Consider the following 21,564-nt stretch of genomic DNA (forward strand, 5'->3'; position numbering starts at 1 on the left):
CCACTGTTTAATTTCACTGGCCCACACTCTCCCTGCCCTTTTTGGTCACTTTGTTATTCAGTATCATTTTTTGTTATCTCTTTATTTATAGGTCCATAAATGTATATTACTAACGGAAAATTTTTACCGTCTCGTCCTTTTCCCGAACGTGCGAAGTGCCCGTACTAATGATGATCGCTTTTTCCACTAGTGCTTTTCACTATCTTATTGTATAGATTTTTAAAATTACTTTTGAGGCGTAGAATTTCTGAAGAAGGCAGTAAAAGCCTTTAAGAAGTGAATATTGGGCCGGACCGAGACCAAGAACTTGGGCGACGCTAGCAAAACTTGGGCCGAGTGAGCCCAGTAATCGGACCGGATCTGTCCGAAGTGATTGGGCAGTTGGATCGGGCTGGGCCTGCCTCTTCCCCCTCATCCCCCTCCGTGCTGGATGTGAGCTCCACCTCGCGTCGGAGGAGAGGGCTGAAGGCTTCGCTCAGGGAGAGGTGGAGTCGGTGAGCTGGCCGGAGGTGAGCTCGTTGCTGGCGAATGCGAGCTGGATGTCTCCGAGTGTGGCCTCTTTGAGGCTGAAAGGAGTAGTTGGCGGCGACGGAGAAGATTGAAGAAGCAGAAGAGGGTGGAGACGAAGTTCTGATTGAGTGGAATTTTCTTGGTCTCTGAGGTGAGAGTTGAGGTGGAGGAGGTCAGTCAATCGGTGACCGGAGGAGGAAGGAGAGAGAGAGAGGAAGGAGAATTGGCCTCTGACATGTTCATGGAGCTTGTAAGTCATTTTACTCGGAAATACTCATAACTCCTTGCTCTCCATTTGCGTGGTTTCCATAATGTCCGGGGAGTGCTGCAGGAGTTTGTCAGTCCTAGAACATACGATTCGCTTATTCCCGGAATCTAATTAAGATATTGTTGATTCTTAATTTTTGCAGACTTGTTTGAGCAGAGGCAGTGGCATCCATTTCCCACCTTGTTACGTATTGGATGTATGTGGGATTAGGATCTTAATTGACTGTCCAATAGACCTCTCTGCCCTTGCAATCTTTTCTCCTTTGCATCAAGAATCTCACGCCGTGGAAGACGAGGTGAATTTAGATTGTCTGGTCAACAAATCCACTGAACCAGGGTCACCTGACCTAAAAAGGCAGAAGCTTGAGAAACACCTGAATGCTGATGCTCTAATTCGTGCGGAACCTTGGTATAAAACTGTCACGAACTTGCACCTCTGGAATATTGCTTTTATCGATGTCGTATTAATTTCAAGCCCCTCTGCGATGCTGGGTCTGCCTTTTCTCACTCGACATAATGGGTTCTCTGCTAAGGTAATATTCGAGTACGGATCCGCTCCTTGGAAAATCGAGTTGGGTATGGTTTAGTGAGGTACCCTTATGTCTTTGATGTGTTTGTGATTGCTGCTTAGATATACGTGACTGAAGCGGCAGCTAAGCTCGGGAAGCTTATGATGGATAACCTAGTCGCCATGCACACAGAATATAGACAGTTTTATGGACCTGAGGAAGCTGGTGTTCCTCAATGGATGAATTGGGAGGAGCTTGAATCACTTCCATCTGCATTGAGAGAGATAGTTTTGGGCACTGATGGTATAGAGCTTGGTGGATGGATGCAGCTGTACAGGTGAAAACGATACTATAGTTAGTAAATACTAGTTAACGTATTGCAGCTCCTATGAGTTGCTGACCGAACTTCTTTTTGTTCGGGAAGTTTGTGACTTTTTAGATTCTTAATGATTGACTGTGCAGTTCAATCATTGAAGAGGTCATTTTGTCCCTTTGCTAACTTCATGAGGCAAAAGAGAAAATAGAGTCCATCTTTGCTGATACAATCTTTATTGATTTTATTGACAATTGTGTTCGTGGGAATAATAACATATACTTCTCAGTGCAGCTGATGTTGAAGATTCTGTTAAGGAGCTACATACACTTAAATATGGTGAAGAGGTCTGCTACAACGGTGCTATAGTTTTGATAGCATCTAGCTCAGGCTTGGAGATAGGGGCGTGCAATTGGACCATTAAATGTCCTAATACAAGTATAGCATGTATCTCGAACTCTGTGTTTGGTTCTGCTCATGCTCTGGAATTTGACTACCATGCAGTTCAAGGGAACGATGTGGTTATTTATGCGGATAATTCGTTCACCAGTATCCTGGAACATGCTGATATCGATAGCAGTTCTACAGCTACAAACATTTCTCTATCTTTGAGGTACCTAGGTTTCTAGTGTCTGATAATATTTTATCGAGCATTTCTTCTCGGTGCAGCTTGTTGGAATCATTTTGACAGTAAATTGGAAACTTTTGAGTGTATTCTATTCCAGCGGTGGAGAAGATATCTTACTTGGTATTGATGAGACTAAAGAGGAAAGGGAGAATCTGGACTACATATGCACACGTGTGATAGCTTCCGTGAAAGCTGGTGGCTCGGTTCTTATCCCCGTCGATCGTCTTGGAATGATACTGCAGCTCATGGAGCAGCTATTGGTTCGACTGGAAAATTCAGATGTTAAGGTAGAATGGTTGACTTTAGTTTGTTTAAGATACAGAATTTTTAAAGCTGACGTGGTAAAGTTTGCTCATATCTTCAATTTAGTCCAGGATACTGCTTCACATAGATTATCTGGCATCGACAGTTCTTATTAGATTCAGTGTCATAACTTGAAACATCTACACTAGGAGCGGGCTAGCAGACAATAACAATGTAATATCAACCTGAAACTACAAAAATATAGATTATTCTGGGGAGAACCAATTATTAATTTTCAGTGAACTAAGAAAGCATGATGGCATTGCTCTTGTAGGTTCCCGTGTATGTTCTTTCCTATGTTGCAGAAGAAATATTGGCATTTACCAATATAATCCCAGAATGGCTTTGCAAACAGCGGCAAGGACGGGTTTGTGATCTCCAAGCTAATTAGTGTTTGTTCATCAGAAAGAACCAAGTGTCTAAGTAGACATTTCATGCAACCCGTGGTCTACTATTGCAGTTGTTTTCTGGAGAGCCATTATTTGGCCATGTTGAGCTTGTGAAAGAAGGAAAAATTCAAGTGCATCGTGAAATTTACTCGCCTAAACTTTTGTAAGATGAGCTTGTTCCACTCCAGCCACACCAACCCCCCCTCCCTTCCTTCTCTTCCGCCCCTTCTTCTCTTCCTTCTTGGCCGTCTCTGAGCCAGTCAGATTTTATTGCACTGAAGGCTGCTATTATGTGTAGAGCTAATTGGCAGGAGCCGGCCATTGTGTTTTGTCCTCATTGGAACTTACGACTGGGTCCAGCAGTCCACCTGCTTAGGCGATGGCATGGAGATCAAAATTCATTACTTGTGTTGGAGGTATTAAACAAGTTCGTTGATAACCTCTGCAGAGAAGTTTATGCAGTTTAACAAATGAATTGCTCAATTTGCAGGATGAAGTTGATTCGGGCATAGCTCTCTTGCCTTTCTCGACAACTATGAAGATGGAGGTTCATCGATGCTCGTTTCTTTCTGGAATAAAGTAAGGGCTAACTTTTGGTTTGTTTTGCATGGAGCAGAGATATCAGGGAAAAAGATTCTAAAACCATGTTTAGCTGGGTATATAGATTTTCTCATGCTAGTAAAATAAAGTAAAATGTTTTTTTTCCCCTTTATTCCCTCCCTGTAGGGTTAGCTTCATTTCCATGACCACGTTAGACATATCTTAAGGTTCCTCACAGTTCAGAGTTGATGTTGTTTGTACAGGTTAAAAAAGGTCCAACCCTTACTTGGGACCCTGCAGCCAAAGTTGGTTTTGGTAATTCTATCCAAACACGCTTGCCTTAAAATCCTAATCTCTATGGTACTTAACTTCTGAACCTAAATTGTTTTCCATTATCGACTTTTGTGTTTGAGCTAGTTGCCTGAAGACCTCTCGAAGCGAATGAGATGTTCAGATGCAAATTCATTCTCTGTCATTCACTACTCTGTCAATGAAACAGTCCAAATCCCAAGTCCTGACGATGGTTTGGATCTAGATATTGCACCAGAAGTGATTCCACAATTGCAGTGGAGAAGTCTAAGAGAGGAAAACTTGAGTATTGCGAGATTGAAAGGAAAGCTCGCCATGCGTAATGGCAAACATCTAATATTTCCTAGAGATGAGCTGGCACACCCAAAAAGTGAACCACTGCTCCACTGGGGTTCGCCTGATTTACAGAGGCTTCTTACTAGTTTGTCAGAGATGGGGGTGAGTGGATCTTTACTAGAGAACAGTGGAAACAAAGAGAGGGGAACTGCCACTGCCAGTATTGTACACATCCAAGAGCCAAATAAGGCTCTTGTTGAAGTTCGAGAAACAGGAACTACGATTATAACTTCAGACAAAAAGTTGGCTTCCCTCATTTTTGAAGCAGTGAGCTGCGTTTTGGATGGAGTTTGATAACATCACTTGGAAGTGCTTATCATGTCCAATTCAGGTATTCCTTCTTTCTCCAATTCATGGCTGCTTCTTCAATTCCGTGGTCTCACTTATATCTATAATAACAAAATGGTACATATTCTGGAACCCTGATTGTTGTAGTTTTTATTTATTTATACAATAATATATGTGTTATAGTATATACTGATGAAAGATAAGACCGGAATTCAAGGTTTATGTGCACACAAAATCAATCAAATGTCCTCTGGTCGAAAGCACAAGGTTCATGTCATATGCAAGCAGCAAATTTAAAACAGTTGAATGAAGCAGAATATTTTAACATCTTACAGTCCCCATGACAAATAAATAAATGCATAAGAGAATGTCACTTCATATTTTCGCTCCGAGCAATGTCAAAAGGAAATTTTTGTAGTCTCCTGAGGTGTCTCCAATAACTGCATTGTCCATGCTGCTCTTGTACATGTTAAAGTACTCGCCTCTGACTTTCATCATGTCTACCTCAGCTCGGGTCACAATGGCTCTGGTGAGCATATCTTCATCTGTCCCGATCCCTATAATGGAGTTTTGGACTACCTCAGCGAAGTGCCTCTCGGGAGAGTCCAGACAAATGATTATCACCCTCAGGAGATTCTCCAAATCGCCCTTCCCGCTGTTCTTGATGTCCTGTCAGGGAAGAAAAGAAGTTCTACCTAAAGGAGGAGGAGAAACAAAGAGGGGAATGGACAGCTAAGATTTACATGCAGAAATCTGACCTCTTCGATGGGATTCCCAAATTTCTTCGTGTAACATTGGAAGGTTGCTCGAAGTTGGAAGACGTTTCTTGTACTGAGGATCCACACGACGTAATCATGGTCCAGTTGCTTCTTGTCAATTGCATTGTGCAGGAGGTCAGCCTCCGAATTAGCCACATCCATGCTTATGACCTCCTTATCGTACCTGTAGGAGCTGACCAACCCAACAAGGATCTGTAGAAAGCAAAACATTGTGACCATATGTCAGAATTCTCCCATTTATTCGTTTTTCTCTTCAGTTATCAAGTTAAGATAAAGAAATCATGCCTCTCTTCTTGGTTGAATTTCATAAAATATCTACTCAAGAAGAAATCATGATATAGTCTCAGGAAATTCTACGGTCATTCAAACAATCGATACTCGAGTGATCCAAACGGCCAGGGAATCACCTCGGAGTGACCAAGCACAACAATGATTAATCGAAGTGCAAGGATCACTTTTGGTATATCTAGCAATCGTCGAATTCGGGCGTTTACCTTTCTGAGGGGCAAACTTAAGGTGGAGCCGATGTCTTCTTCCAGCGAGCAATCGTAGAGAGAGCAGTAGGCCTGCCTCACGGCTACCAGATGGTGAGGTGATGAAGGGGCACATGCCATCTCTATGATGGGATGCAGGTGATTTATGCCTCTCTTCGTCGTCTGTAAGGCCTGCTTCGCCAGCCTCGCGTCCCTCTCTGCCGGATCGTACGTCCATAAGATCACCGCTTTCTTCAATTCGCGTTATATGCCAAAACGGAAATACGAAGAGATTGGAACCACGTCAATGTACTGAACCAAAAAAGAGAGATGCATCAAGTAGGAATTATTGTTCACCATAGATATAGGAAATTGGACAATATATTGGCTGATTTCTTTCTTTCTTTCTTTCTTTCTTTTTTTCCCATGAAATCAGGAGGAATACTTAGTTTATTGGCTGAAATAATCATTGCTTGGACACCGGCTTGGACCCGCGAGGTGCTTCTAGTGAATTTCGAACGCTTATTAGTAGTTAGAAATATGAATAAGATATCACTAGAAATCCAAAGGACTCGCATTTAATTGGAATCCCATTACCCTGGCCATACAGTAAATTGGGATTCAAGTGTTTTCATGATCATTCGGCAATTTGCTAAGGAAGAAGACATCAATTTAGCTCAGAAGACGTACTCCGAAATCACCGGAGAGCTCGGACTCGAGATCAGCGATAAGCGACTTATTGTAGAGCTGATGATAAGTTTCTCTTATCTTCCTCCTCTGATTGGCATTCCGGTGCCCCAATATTGATATCACCGTCTTCTCGTCCGTTCCCCAACCTTCACCCGTTCAATTCACGGTCATATACATATATATTCCGGTCATCGATTGCAAAACAAGCATCGAGACGGAACTAGAGAGAGAGAGAGACGGAGAGAGGACCTTTGAAGGCTTTTCTGAGTCTCTCGCAATCGTCGGTCGGGGAAGGAACCACATCGGGGACTCTGAGGGTGGCCATTTCTCCATGAACGGAGAACTGTGGCGGTGGGTAGTAACAGCAGGAGAATAGACTCGATAGTTTCGCCACTTTCGAGCTGTTTTTATAACTCGGCGACCAGTGATTTTTAAGGTTAAAGGCTTCTTTCGATGACGCTTGCTTCTTCTTCTTCTTCCTCTTCGTCTTCTTCACTCTTCTGTTTCAGTTTCAGCTGTTTCCCTCCTACCAAGTCTTAACCGTCGTCGCTGGAATGGCAAAATCTGTTTTCTAATTTTACCAATATGCCCCTAATCTTTTGTTTTCTTTTTTACCCCTTACTAACTATTTAATTTTGCAAAATGCCCCCTGGTCATCCCCCATATTACCCGAATTTGGGAATTTGCTACCCAAACTTTTTCTTTTCTTTTTGCTCCCTGCGCGGTTTGGACAGACTCTTGCTACCGCAGGAGTAAGTCTTGAATTGGACCAAAAATGGTCTAACATAGTTCATTGTATTTGTTATCTTATTTGTACTAAGAAATTATAGTAGAATTATTAAGATTAATTATATAGTATTGGAGTGATTGAGATTCTGAATTTAAAACCGAATCATATCATATAATGAAAGTACAATTAGTTTTTGCAATAGGAGTGACTGAAATGTCGCGATAGAATTATGTGTAGCTATCTCAATTCAATTTTTGTTACATGCGGTTCTGTCTTTTGGCCATTGAGGGTGTAATACATCGGAATTAGAACAATCAGGAACGGGAATTAAAAGGGGAAAAAAAAGGAAAAAAAACCAAACCAGTACTTCATTAAAGTCCCACCATGATGACTGGTCCCTTTGTTAAAGTCCCGTATTGATCATCACATATGTATTTCTTAATGCAGGGTAATATTTGGCAATAAATATAATTGCTTTTGATGTGTCGACAGCTACGTTTGGAATGGAATATTAATTGTTAGGAAATAAAAAATGATAAACGTGCAGAATTGTTATATGTATTTTCATAAAGTCAATCTATATATTTCCAATGTGGGAGTCCCCCATTTACTCTCTATTTGTTTTGGTGCCCCCACTCCTTTCCCTTTTCCCATGGAAATACACCTCTCTAATTTTCTCATTATACATAAGACCCCGGGATACCAATTAATTCCCGCTTGGACTCCAACCTGAATCGACTACAAGGTGCTTCAACAAGTTACAAATTCATGTATTCCGAATAAACTTCATTCACATACAACGTTATTACATCGCACCTCGTGATTGACAAGTTGAATTGATATCACAATCAATCCAACTGCGTGGGTAAGGACCATGAATAAGCCAGGCTGTTATAGATTACATATCTATTATTTATACATTGAACTTCTCCTTTAGCCATGTGTCACTTAAAAATAATTTATAATAAAATATAAAAACTCAAATTCTTTTATTTATTCATCACAATAAAAAATAGATAGTTAGATGGGTATGATATATACAACAAAATATATATTAAGTTGTGGGGCCTTTGAGAAGGACATGTCCTTATTCTTTACATATTTATATTATATTTCTGTCAATAAATTTATTATATTCTCAATAATACAAATACTTGAATATCCTTCAAGAATTTTAGTACTTTTTCCATTAAAATTCAGATTTTCCAAAAAATTATATAATATCATTATATATATTTTTAAAGATCATATATTTCTTAAAAAAATTATAAATTAATTTCCCTAATTTATCTAGATTTTTCTTTATTTTTATTTTTCTAAACTTCATAATCTTCCATCTTTCATAAGATCCTATTATATAAAATTATCATAAATTTATTATATACATATTTACTAAATCAAATGCGTAAACGAGTATATATATTCTTTTTTCTGATAATACGAGTATATATTCTCATTAACTACTTATTTTTTTAGAGAAAATAACTATATATGATGTAATTTTGATGTAATTTTCTATCATAGAACATGACTAAAAACAAATAAAGAAAATTATTGCTCCAAGATTTTGGACTCGTGCATCACACGGGTGAGTTAATCTAGTCTAATTCATTCTTCGGATACATGAAATAATTTTCCTCAAATATTATATTGCAGATTTTATTGTTTTTTTTCATATTAAAATGCACCGGTCAATGTATGATCTTTCTACACACTACAAATATATATATATATATATATATATAAACTACTTAGTGGACAGATTGGCATGATTATTGGCCTTATTCCGTGAGAACAGACCATCAGATGTTGATCGACATATATGTAATCATGCTAATTAATTCATTAATTGAAGCCCTAACCTTTCACGCTTCTATATCTTATTATATCTTAGAGGACACGTAATTATAGTCCGAGCTGTCCTTCCTCCGAAGGATCTTTCCTGCACTGACAAAATCCCAATATTATTTTTGCTTTAATTAAGGACATTATGAAAGCTCAAATATAAAAGAGTGTAGCAAGATAAAGAGGATATAGTACAGTGAAATATGTTTTCGATTGTTAGTCAAAAAATTTTAAATTCGATTTTCATGGTTGTATTACATGTGTCCATTTATTTAGTTATAAGGAATTTTTATATTATCATACTAAATTTATGGATCTTCAAAAAAAAAAAAAGTTGCAATACTCATACAAATGATAGAAATAGAATGACCGGATAGCCATGAGTTGACCTTCTTTCTTTTTTTTTGGTAGTGGAACGGAGCATAGCCATAAGTTTACTGAACACCAATATCTATGTTTTTTTTTTTTTGGCCCTCATCGCTATGTCATTGTGAATTTTCGTGTTAGATTTATCCTATACTTACAACAATGAAATGAGTGCTTCGGAATTTCTTGAGAAACTTCGGGATTCTATATACTTAATTTCAACTTCTTACAAAACATTATCAGTTTTATGACATGACTGATATGTTTATTCAGAAATTTTTAGAAAAAAAAGTGTGGTATTTAATGAATTTTATGCTTTCTTTTTGGGGTCAAACAGTGAATTGCATTTATATTATGATTCATTTGCGTGGTTCGCATTGTTCGACAAAATAAGTGTGAATATGACCACAAAGCTAGCTATGATAAATGAAGAGATACACAGCATAGGAATCAGATATATTTATTGTCTGGTCCAGCGTGTTCCACATGCTTAATTTAATAATAACTATTATTATACGTGTTTCTGCATGCCTTATTTATTGCATACATAGATTTATATTGTCTTTAATTATTTACGTGCCCAATACATTATGGATGCATTATTATTATTGGACGACTTTTGACTCCGTTTTTCCCCGAAGAATAGTAATTAATTATTAATTAGTATAAAGACAGGGTACGGTGGCTCCAAAGACCATACGACCTCCAACCACGAGCGCAAAAGTTCCATGACCATGGATGTTGCGCCAAGCCAACGTACATTATGGAAGCAAACCCTGTTAACTGCATCCGAAAAATAATCTCGTGGTCATCAAAGTGTCTATTCGATCTCGGTGTTAAATCAAAGTAAATTCTTATCCGACATTAATCCTTAATGGGTCTCGACGTATATATTTTCTCCATCGTACATATTTATTGCATGGTACCTGCACCTGCAAGTTACATGTGCCCATTATCAGTATAACGTGGATCCACCTCATCAATCTCAATTTTTGCTTGACCCTCGATCATCAAGCAGCTATCCTGTACTTGAGTACATTGTATGTACGAATAAACTCATATACATTATATATATGGAGAGACTATTCGATCAAAAAAACGAATATTATTGTCCTCGAATAATGTTGAAAGGCTGTTTCGATCAATTTTAGTGATGGACCTAACCTTTCCACTTTTTAAAAATGTCGTAGTACGGGAACTTATGGGCTGTTTGGTCTATATTCACGACAAATCCTTACTACAATAATTAATGAATTCACACACAACTATCAAAGGAAAAAAAAAGAAAAAGAATTCAATGAATTCACACACAACTATATTGACAGATCAATTCGGATGCATGCGATCACTTGAATCACGAACATACCAGACATATATAATATCGATTCCAATTTTCAGAGGAAAAAAAAGAAAGAAAGAAAAGGGAAGGATATCGGAGATGATTTATATAGGTGACCTCTTCATATATCCTACTTCTCGATCAACAATAAATTCTTCCACATGTTCACTGCAGTTGCGGTCACTCGCAGAACCTATATACATACTCTATCTAAGGATGCATAACTAATTTCTAGCTGGGATATTTCCGATTCGAAAATTGACCCATACATGCGTACTTCAAATTTGATCAAAAGCTTAATTCGCTGTGAGATTCATTCCTCATCGCATAGAAAAGCATGTATTCATTCGTTACACATTTTTAAAAAGCATATATAAATATAATTTATATAATTCTATGTGTGTACTAATCATGATAATATAAATTATGCCTTTGATTTGAAAAGAAGAAAGAAATTAATTATTAGATATGAAGACCACTGTCATGTGGGTACACCTCTTTCCCTTCCTCGAAGGCATGCAATGTTTGACTTTTGACTATTTGCTAATGCTAGCTTCGCGCGTATAGTACATGTACAACCAGATAAGTAGTGTGTCAAACGAGCAAAATAGATAAAGTCTAAGGGGCTGCGTGTAAATTCATTATATCAAAAGGGCATCACTAAAAGTGAAAAACATTGTTTTTTTTTCTTGGTGAAAATACGAGGTATTTACCACGCCTTGTATAGGTTAATGATTATGTCGAAATTAATGAATTTAACCCCTTCAGGCTCAACCGCTTCATTTATTTCAAACATAATAAATTCTTATTACTCTCTTGGTGTAAGAACAGTTATAGGTGAAGCAGCAATGATGCTTCATAAAGAATGGAATAACTTCTCTTTTATTTTCATTAATTAACAAACAAATCAATACACAGAAAAAGGGACAAAAATTCATCATCATATAATTAATCAAAGAGGTGGATTACCCAAATAGCCCCCCTTTCAAAATGACATGAATGACCTTGTGGGACCGCATAAATATATGGCAAGAAGCACAGCACATGCTGCACCTCATCCATCGCTTTGCAAGGCCTTACATCCACACTGGTGAAAAACAAAACAGAACAAAATACAAAAACAAGGAGATAAGCATCCGACCAAAATGGCTCAGCCCGATGAATTGGAAGCTCTCACCAAGGCCTTCTCAGGTTCTTCTATTCTGCATCCATAACTCATACATTATAATACTTCTTTTCTGCTCTAAATATTTAATAATGTCATGCCTGTTATTTGTTAAAAGTCGGAACTGGAGACGCAACAACCGATTGAGCAATCCGATTCCGAGTTCAATTCTCCTGTAATGGTCGTAAATTTGAACTGCATTTCCAGTAGTAGTTTGATTGACCGTGATCTCGTTCGATTTTTCAGGACACGGAGTCGATGAGAAGTCGCTGATCACAATACTGGGGAATTCACACCTGGAGAAGAGGCAGGCCTTCCGGAAATCCACTCCCCATTTCTTCAAGGAGGATGAGAGGCTCTTCGAGCGCTGGGACGATCACAGGGTCAAGCTCCTCAAGCACGAATTCATGCGTTTTAAGGTAACATTTAATAAATTCAGCTCTGTTCCGTCCGTTCTCGGTCCGGTGCCCGTCCTCCCTGCAGTTACAGCATAGGATCGGAGGTGTAGTACTACTGTCAAGTATGATCCTTATCGGGTTTTGAATGGTCCAATCTACAATGAGACCGTCGATACATCGAGGACTAATTTTTGAAACTTAATTCGGTGTGATTCGTAGAATGCGATCGTGCTCTGGGCAATGCATCCTTGGGAAAGAGACGCTCGGTTGATCAAGGAGGCACTAAAAAAGGGATCCCACACCTACAACGTGATCATCGAAGTCGCCTGCACCCGATCCTCGGAAGAGCTGCTGGGAGCAAGAAGAGCCTACCACTCCCTCTTCGACCACTCGATCGAAGAAGATGTCGCCTCCCATGTGCACGGTCCCGAGCGAAAGGTTAATAAATAAAATTCCCGATCACTTCCGCACGGTCAGCCTTCTTCTCTAGGTCGTCTGACGGGTGTTCATAAATCATAATGCAGCTATTGGTGGCCCTGGTGAGTGCCTACAGATACGAAGGCTCGAAGCTGAAGGAGGACACTGCAAAATCCGAGGCGAAGGCATTGTTCAATGCAGTAAAAAATGCCGATCACAGAAAGCCAGTTGAAGATGAAGAGGTCATCAGGATACTGACAACAAGGAGCAAGCCCCACCTCAGGGCAGTCTATAAGCACTACAATGAGATCAGTGGCAACAACTTTGATGAAGTACGGGAACAATAGATCGGAAAAAGAAAAAATTTCATACGACACATCATCGTACATTACCAGAAATTCCGAGATTCGAATATCATTTTCTTTGTGTTTGCAGGATGTTCAGATTGATCTGAAAATGCAAGAAACAGTCCAATGCCTGTGTACACCGGAGAGATACTTCAGCCAGGTTAGGACTTGTTTGGATAGGTGACAAATTCACCATTCGAGCAGGAAATCTCTCTTTCGGGCCAATTCGAGCCCCGTCGAGGCCCGGCATATCTTTTCGGCTCGGATTAACAATTATGCAGGCCCATGTTTTGTTGAATTATTATGGGATTGCTGGCTTTCTTCTTCAGGTTTTGGACTCAGCGCTGAAGATTGACGCTCACAAGAGCACGAAGAAGGCACTGACAAGAGTCGTAGTAACCAGAGCCGATGTCGATATCAAGGAGATCAGGGAAGAATTCAACCGCATCTACGGGGTTTCACTGACCGAGAAGATAGAGCAAGCGGCTAATGGGAACTATAGAGATTTATTGCTCACTTTGATATCTAAGGATGCATAAACGACCGGAGAGCGCGACTACATGCCGTTAGAGAATGTGAATCGATTGAGATTGTTTCCGCTCCATTTCGTTTCTACCATTTTCCGTTGATTGTATGTCCATGCACATGTCTCATTCTATCTGTCTTGCACTACAATAACTAGAGAGTCAATGAACGTCCAGGCTTTACTTTTATCTTTGAATAAAATTATAAAATTTACATGTTATATTAGTTTGAAGTGGATTATGCTAATTTGGGACGAAAATGAAGGCGGCTAATTACTTCATGATCATTTCTCTTCGTGAGGTGGTTGGACCTATATCTAATTCAAAAACTCAAACCGATAAAATGGTGAATTCAATAATTATATATCTTTATTGTTTAAGTTTTTTTTTTTTTAATATTTCAATGTGGAATAGTAATTCTCATCACTCACCCTCGTGTAACGTGTGTTTTCTTTCACACATTATGTTATATTAACTAAGCTCGTTGTTATATTTTATAGAATTAAAAAGAGAATCATTCAATAATAAGAAATCAACGAAACAACGAAAAAATGGAACTTATCCCAATTTCATGAGAAAAATAAATAAATTTGAACAAAAATATTACAAATGAGAAATAAATTTTAGTTAGAGATGCGGCTGCAAATAGAAAAATTTAAAATTAATCCTTACGAACAAACTCTAGCCATGGATGGAATTTTTATGTTACTTATATGTCCAATCTAATATAGTCACTGATTTGTTAATATGGCCAACAAATATAGCATGTGCATAGCACGGACCTCTCGTCAAGTAAATAGTAAAGTTCCCGTGTTACATGCTACATATAAAATCTTCCTTTATTGTATATGGAATTTTACGAAATTCATTGTTAAATAAGAATAATTATATAAATAAAATGAAATTTGAAATAAGAGAAAGGAAGAGAAGGAAAGAGAGAAAAGAGAGAAATTACAGTAAAAAGAAAGTGGAGTGAATGAGATTTATGAATTAAAATGATAAAATTGCCTTTAAAATTTGTGGCTATTAATTTTTTGAAGAATCTGATTAAAAGATAATTTTGAAAACAAAAAGTTATCTTACACCTTCCTTTCTTCAATTGCTGATATAGATTGATAGGTAGATGAATCACTTCTCCACTCAGTTTTTTTTTACCCATCTCGCAAAACTACTATGTAAGGCCACTATCCTTATTCATAAAAAATAAAAATAAAAAACCTACATAATACCACTATCCATCTATTCTTTTTTCAATTCTTTTTAATTGTATATAAAGTTTTTTAAATTTATTTTGTTCTTTTTCATTAATTACATTTTTTATGGTTCTCACTTTTATTGTTTAAGCATCTACCTATTATTATTCTTTTTCATTTATTATATTACATCATAAAAAACACTAACGAAAATTCTGCATCAGAATACAATCTAACATAATTAAGAATATTCACACATAGCACGGAACAATTTCAGTAAGTAACACACACAAATTTGACAGGACCAAGTGGCACGTGACCCCACCATAAGTTAATTAATTCCCACTGGAAATTAGGTTCAGCGCACTGTAAGTGGCATTATTGATATTACTAATTTTATAATCTAAAAAATTAGAAATTAATAAAAAGTTGGAAATAGTTATATTAATTGATATTTGTAAATAAGTTGTAAAAGATACGCACTGTAAAAATCTCATTGGAAATATATAATAAAATTGTAAATATATTATGAAACTTAGGAAAAAAATTTAAGTTATATTAATGGAGAGACTCGAAGAAATAGCTGACCACGAACTTAGGAGGGCACAAATAGAAGAATTTCATGAGTCCATGTGGAAAGTTCTCGTTACATGAACGGAACAATTTGGTGGGAATAGTATTACGAGAAGATTCTACTGTAACAAATCTTGGGGAATATATGGAAATATCCCGAAAATCACGTCATATCTCGTAATAAATAGTCTGAATTAATATATATATATATATATATACACACACATTAATTTAAGCATTAACCCAAATGATGTGTATAATATAAGCAGTTTCTATCTGACGGTAAATCCTGATCTAGAGTCGGCCCATGACGGCCCACAGAAAGCGACACTACCACGGTCGAATGCGGGCCCGAGATTCCCCGCAATGAAATGAAACCCAAATGCTTTCCTAAATGAAATTGAAATGAACAAAAATCTTCGGTTCGGCCAATCAGGTTGCAGCAATGGATCGGCCTCTCCTGGCCACAAGTTGAGATACGACCCTGACACGTGTCAGACAACTAAAGACCCATGTCCCGAAAGTCTAACCCTCCCCACCTTCATTCGCTCCTCCCACGTGACGTCACGTGAACCCTCGCCCCTTCCTTCCCTCCCCACTCTCTCTCTCTCTGTCTCTGCGCTGCGCTGTGCTGTGCTTTGCTCAGTGTAGTAGTGTTGTCGAATCGTTTGGATGTCTTCTCCCTAAAGTAAGCTTGGCCTTTGTTCGGAATCGTTTTGTTGAATTCTCTCATTGATTTTTGTTGTGAAAGCTTGTGATCTTCGGTTGACGATTTGCTCTGTTTTCATTCATGGTTGATCAGATACACTCCTCCTGCTCCTCCCTCCTTCATCTTATTGGAGAATTGAGATGTGTGGGATTTTCATCTACAAATGTATACCTGAATTGGATTATAACGCTGAGAGTTGCTCTGGTTTAGTTAGATATGTTTGATTGGAACGACGAAGAGGTAAAACACCCTGCCTTTTGTCTTCTTCTCTGGACTACCTTCGTATTTCATATAGTTTTCTGTGTTCCTTTATGATGAACTCTGTCCCGTGTTCTGTTGTGTTGGGTTGGGTGGAATTTGGTTTGGTCATGTTGGGTTGTGCTGTGTTGTTCTTCAGCTTTCTGTGCATGAAAATGATTGAGCTGCATCTAGACAAGGAGTGGAATATTTTATTTTATTTTATTTTATTTATTTATTTATTTTTAGGAAAAGGGTAGATGCGGTTCATGTTGTTGTTGGATTTTGGAGGTGTTTTAGGAGAATCAGGTCAATATTTATGGGGGAATTGATGTTATTTATGTTTTGTCCTGCTAGTAGGACTCTGCCATGATGAATGTTTTGGTAGAATTTCGAGAGAAGAATGGTGCATGAATGGATGGAATTGGAAAAAAGTAAAACTCTCGAGGATCTTCCATGAGCGTAAACTTTCCTGAGCATCCCCTACCTTTGCCTGCTGAGTTGCCTCCCGATTAGCTGCAATTGCGTAGAATTACCTGCTTTTTCCTAAGGAAGAGTTATGCACTTGCTCTTTGTCAATTTTGACACCTTCACACATTTTAGTTGATGGACCTATACTGTCAATTCTGTTATGCTGTTCGCTACGATTAGCTTTCAGGTTTCTTATCTATGGTTTGTGTCCTCAGCTAGCAAATATAATATGGGATGAGGCAGGGGAGGGTGATGACCATATAGTCCCATATCCAGAGGGGAATAATCGTAACAAGAAGGAACCGAACCAACAAGGTGCTGCCACTAAGCGGACTGGACAGAAAACCCTTGTAACTGAAGACGGTTTTTCCGATGCAAAGCTGGAGAGCAGTTCTAACTTTGACAAGGATGGAAGGATTGCGTCATCAGAAGTTAGCATGGACTCATGGCCTGATCTGTCTTCATCAAATTTCATAAAAGATGATCAAGAAGCCTTAACGGCGGAAGTGTCTAATGATGTTTCCGAAACTGCGAAATATGATTCAAGCAAAGGTGGTGAGAATATCGATCAATAGAAATGGATTTATTTATTTATTTATTCACTCGTTTATTGGGATTTCTAATTTCATCTTAAATCTTAATGTCAGAGACAGCTCAATCTGATAGAAATAATCAAATCTTCGAAAATCCTCAAGAGGCGGAGCAGAATGATTTTGTCGACTATGGATGGGAGAGTATTGGAAGTTTTGATGATCTTGATCGAATTTTTAGGTAATTCGAGACTCATTTCTGTTGTTCACATGCTCTGGTTTTCCGTTTGCTTTGCTATTTTGTACTTTTCAAGTTCAGTTCTGGGGGGATCTATGCAATACGCTATATCGTGCTCTTCTTGTCAGGGTATGTGAATGTCGAAGTTGTCATGATCATATACTGAGAAAGAAAAAAACTATTTGAGAACATCGATGCCCATGAACTAAGATCATATGATCTATGCATCAGTGAGGCGGTTTATTGCGTATCTATACATGTCTTGCATTGGGGTTATCACAACCAAGCTTTTGCCTCTTTCCTTAAATTGAGTGTATCTCTTACATGGTATTCTAAGTGGTAGAATAAGCATAAAATCCTTGCTATCGTAATTAGTCTTTACCTCGTTCCCTGGTTTGGCCTTTATTTCTGACAGGATATGCTAAGTGGTAGATTAAGCGTAAAACCTCATATTTGTAAAATTATTGGTAAGCTTTCTTGAGTGGGAATTTTATAAATTGTTTCCAGCATATGCACTATTCCTTTGCCTGTTTTTTCTTCTATTTCCCGTGGTATCCATCTGACTAAACATCCTCACAAGTGTTGATCTTGCAGCAATGATGAGCCACTATTTGGCCATGTTCTCGGCAATGCTGATGAGCTGTGGTGTTCTAAGGACGTAACAAATAGCTCAATTAAGTCCTTCTCTATATCGGGGGATTCTCCCAAATTGGGGTCAGAAGCATTAACAGATGCTTCTGAGATTTTGCAAGTGAAAGCAGAAAATGCACAAGAAGATGATGGTTCACTTAATCTTGTTTACGGGAAATCGGATGATCCTCCATCTCTTCATTTCCAGCATGGTAGTGCACCTCTTGAGCTTGCAGAACACGGCAGAGATCAAATTAAACATGATATGAAGGAGCAGGTAATAATGGTCCAATTGTCTTTGTGATTAGTCCTTTAATTATGATTGATTTCTAGAGAAAAGTATATGAAGTATTATCTTTTTGGTGTTATAACCAGAGTAATTTTCCGGTGGCTGGAGCCAGTACAGCGACCACTCATCTTGCTGCTGATAACATTTTAACCCCCAATGAGTACTCTGACAAGGTATTGATCTTTTCTGCAGTCTTATTGCTCACTTGGCTTATTTATACACGTGATTTTCGATGCCGTTTGTTCCCCTGGTAGATTTTACACACTTAACATATATAGTTTGCCGCTGTATATGCATGTGTGTACTTCTTTGTTTAATAGAAGTCCCTCTCATGTTTAGAGCGGTCACAACGCAAATGGGAAGTTGCAGGTCACAATTTGTCTGCTTCATTGGCTGCCTGTTAAATGCATGTTGATGCTTCAGAATTGCAGAATGATGCATACCGAGCATGATTTTTAAATTCTTTGCACATGCAAGGTGGGCTTGACATGTGCATGCAGAATAAGTTAAATTGAGAACAGAGGCAGACAATAAATAAACAAAATAGGGGGCTGCCAAGACTTCAAAGCAAAATCTGTGCTCTAATACTATGTTGAGGGTCGGGTGCACTACAGAAACCTTTTGTTTGCAGATCAGTAAACTTCTTTTATTTTTCTGTCTTTCTTCATTTTTTCTCCCCGTATCTGATACTTGATAATTAGAGCCTGCAACGGTTGAAAGCTGAGGTGTATAATTGCTCCAGCCATATTAATCCTTTGTGCAAAATGGCTATTGGCTAGTGTGAATGCGTAAAAATAGTCATGAATTCAAAGGAATAATTCTTTTGCCGGTTTGAAGAGATGCAGTTACTGGTTCTTACTAAAGTCATGGAGTAAGATACAAAATGTGTGTCAACTTTGTATGAGTTGAGTGCTCAGGCCAATGAAATACCGTCGATGATACTCTCTGCAGGTTCCCAGGCAAAAGAAGCATCACAAGGGTCAGAAAAAACAGGAAGGGAAAAACGAGGGGAGAATATCAAGAGATTTATACGGTGCCTGGTCTTCTGCTGGAAATTCATCAGGACAGTATGAGCACCACCCCCAGTTGGCACCTTCAGTGATGCACGCATGTGCTCCGCCTGCTATGAGTCAATTGAGGAACATCCCAGGGCTTGATTCTTTTCATTACCAGCATATACACAACCCATATTTGTATCCTCATGCATTTGGGAATGTGCCTAATCCCTTTCCAGCATCTCCGTCAGTGTCTCATAGTCTGCAGTCTGGAAAGCTAAAGGGTCAGGCTATGGTTTCCGGGTTTGAAGTTTCCCCTGTTGAAGTAAATCCAATAAACAAGCGAGTTGATTCCTCTGATAAACCTCCTACCATGACCCCACGAGAAAAGATTGAGAAGTTGAGGCGGCGGCAGCAAATGCAAGCAATGCTTGCCATTCAAAGACAGCAGGAGCAGTTTAACAATCAAGCTGCTTCTTATTCCATGTCTCAGAAAGGTCCTGTGGAGAACCAAATTCAGCATGTCAGTGGGGCTGATTTTGGAATTGATGATATGAGCACTCTCCCTTCTGTTGATACCAACTCTGCGGTGGAACAGGATGATTCGAATACAATCTCTGTTGCAGTAGCTGACTCTGCAGCTGAGGACATAGTGCTGCATCGGCTTCAAGATGTAATTGCAAAGGTATGTTTCTTTATTATTTTGAGTGGCTCTTGTAGATATGTGTATTTGACTTGTTTGCAATGACTTTGTGATAATATGATGCAGTTGGACAGCAAAATAAGACTCTGTATTCGTGATAGCTTGTTCCGATTGGCAAAAAGTGCGGTGCAGAGGCATTATACTAGTGATACGAGCAGCACAAATACATGCTCGAAAGATGAGAGTGAAGGTTTGTCCAAGGAGGATAACAATGCCGATACCAGGTTGATGAATGAGTACCTTCTCTTAACTTATGGCTTTTCTTTTTTCGCAGTCAAAAGTTTAGCTTTAACACGGTCCAAGATTATTATCTGATGGTACACATTTTCTATAACACAATGACGATTTTCAGGTTAATTTACGAAATGGAAGTTTTTGGTATTGCAGGCATGTTAGAATGCCTGATGTCGAAACAGAGACCAACCCCATCGACCGAGCAGTGGCCCATTTGCTTTTCCATAGACCTTTAGAATCCTCTGCCAAACATCCCGGGACTCCAGACTCGCCTCGTCTTACTAAGCTTCCTGGAGAAAGCAAAACCTCAGATGCATCGAACTTGTTCAAGAGATCTCAAGCTGAACAAGGTGGGTTTCACCAAGGACCAAAAAGCCCCAAAGATAGCCAGCAGATTTATCTTATCAAGAGCAGTAGCCCTTGCTTGGATACCTCAGAGAATGCATCGAGTGGGGTGCCCATGGAGTTTGAGGCTTCTCAGTGATGGCTGGGATAGCTTTGGAACTTATGCGGGTAATTCCTTCCTTTTATCTCTTGCGTGCCCATCAACATGTTTCCGGTTCTTGGTTTTATGGATTTACTGGTAATGCCGAGGTTTTCTTTCATTGTCAGCTGATTGGTTCTCCATGAGGCACCCGTTTGCAGAGGCTGGTGTCAGTTAATGTGTCATATCACATCGGTCTCTCTACGAGAAACTCTATGTAGGCTATCTTATTGGCAAAGTCAATGGCTAATTGTTCGTCCAGTTACTTCAGTCACCTGCACTTAACAGTGTCTTGAACTTGAACTCGAACTCAAGCCTCTGCTTAAATGCCAGTAAGTACCGTTCTGTGTGTGGAATGATCTTGGACAGTTTTTTTTCCAGTTTTTAGATTGTTTGCTCCGCATTGACCCAAAACAATGCCTGTGACCGTATCAATGTCGGGTTTGTGTATCCTCTAACCTTGTAAAGAGGTATTTGCAAATATCTTGGCCAAGCTTCTTTTTTCGCTTCCCGGTGTCTTGGCAGTAACTCAATGTATAATTATATGTCGGTCACCGTGCATCTTGCTTGTGTCACCAACTTATTTGGATGTCAGCCTCTTGTAGGTTCTGCATCTCAGTTCCTCTTTAAACAGAATTTTGCAGCTCGTCAACACGGTATCACTCCCGAGGTTGAAGCTTCATTCTCGACGTGGGAGTATTTATGGGCATTCCATTCGCTTACCCTGAAGTATTTCTTTCTTCCAACTTTTCCATACTCTCGCGAAAGTATTCTCTTCCTTTCGGAGGTTGATTAGAATAGATTCGGGTGATG

The 21,564-nt window shown here is 38.9% G+C and overlaps 4 protein-coding genes across 10 annotated transcripts; 3 read left to right on the forward strand and 1 right to left on the reverse strand.

Moving 5' to 3' along the window:
* The first annotated feature begins 432 nt into the window (after window positions 1-432).
* Window positions 433-5,453, forward strand: LOC116192430 (integrator complex subunit 9 homolog). 2 transcript variants are annotated; one of them, XM_031520980.1, is made up of 12 exons: window positions 433-760; window positions 921-1,310; window positions 1,409-1,623; window positions 1,889-2,212; window positions 2,310-2,514; window positions 2,805-2,897; window positions 2,991-3,082; window positions 3,218-3,335; window positions 3,410-3,498; window positions 3,723-3,774; window positions 3,877-4,435; window positions 4,902-5,453. In XM_031520980.1, the coding sequence occupies exons 1-11, from the start codon at window positions 746-748 to the stop codon at window positions 4,396-4,398; spliced, it is 2,115 nt and encodes a 704-aa protein (XP_031376840.1). In that variant the 5' UTR covers window positions 433-745; the 3' UTR covers window positions 4,399-4,435; window positions 4,902-5,453. The 2 variants fall into 2 exon arrangements, with proteins under 2 accessions (XP_031376840.1, XP_031376841.1); XM_031520981.1 differs by having other exon boundaries at window positions 2,325-2,514; window positions 4,902-5,450.
* Window positions 4,600-6,869, reverse strand: LOC116192432 (annexin D3). Its single transcript, XM_031520983.1, has 5 exons — window positions 6,584-6,869; window positions 6,335-6,480; window positions 5,666-5,896; window positions 5,151-5,363; window positions 4,600-5,061 (listed from the first exon to the last, which is right to left on the reverse strand). The coding sequence occupies exons 1-5, from the start codon at window positions 6,657-6,659 to the stop codon at window positions 4,768-4,770; spliced, it is 960 nt and encodes a 319-aa protein (XP_031376843.1). The 5' UTR covers window positions 6,660-6,869; the 3' UTR covers window positions 4,600-4,767.
* Window positions 6,870-11,644: 4,775 nt separating this feature from the next.
* LOC116192435 (annexin D4) lies at window positions 11,645-13,691 on the forward strand. The gene is made up of 6 exons (XM_031520987.1): window positions 11,645-11,805; window positions 12,026-12,198; window positions 12,397-12,615; window positions 12,702-12,926; window positions 13,030-13,101; window positions 13,271-13,691. The coding sequence occupies exons 1-6, from the start codon at window positions 11,760-11,762 to the stop codon at window positions 13,478-13,480; spliced, it is 945 nt and encodes a 314-aa protein (XP_031376847.1). The 5' UTR covers window positions 11,645-11,759; the 3' UTR covers window positions 13,481-13,691.
* A 2,066-nt stretch (window positions 13,692-15,757) lies between these two features.
* Window positions 15,758-21,494, forward strand: LOC116192437 (protein LNK2). 6 transcript variants are annotated; one of them, XR_004154071.1, is made up of 11 exons: window positions 15,758-15,919; window positions 16,034-16,180; window positions 16,864-17,203; window positions 17,296-17,419; window positions 18,011-18,323; window positions 18,422-18,508; window positions 19,287-20,015; window positions 20,100-20,257; window positions 20,421-20,780; window positions 20,880-21,083; window positions 21,357-21,494. XR_004154071.1 is itself a non-coding variant. In XM_031520991.1 (10 exons), exons 2-9 carry the CDS (start codon window positions 16,157-16,159, stop codon window positions 20,749-20,751), a joined length of 2,106 nt encoding a protein of 701 aa, XP_031376851.1. In that variant the 5' UTR covers window positions 15,758-15,919; window positions 16,034-16,156; the 3' UTR covers window positions 20,752-20,780; window positions 20,880-21,312. The 6 variants fall into 6 exon arrangements, 1 of the variants encoding a protein (XP_031376851.1); XR_004154074.1 differs by having other exon boundaries at window positions 17,302-17,419; XR_004154073.1 differs by having other exon boundaries at window positions 16,864-17,200.
* Window positions 21,495-21,564: the final 70 nt, after the last annotated feature.

Source organism: Punica granatum, chromosome 1 (assembly GCF_007655135.1).
Source record: "Punica granatum isolate Tunisia-2019 chromosome 1, ASM765513v2, whole genome shotgun sequence".
Lineage (NCBI taxonomy): Eukaryota > Viridiplantae > Streptophyta > Magnoliopsida > Myrtales > Lythraceae > Punica > Punica granatum.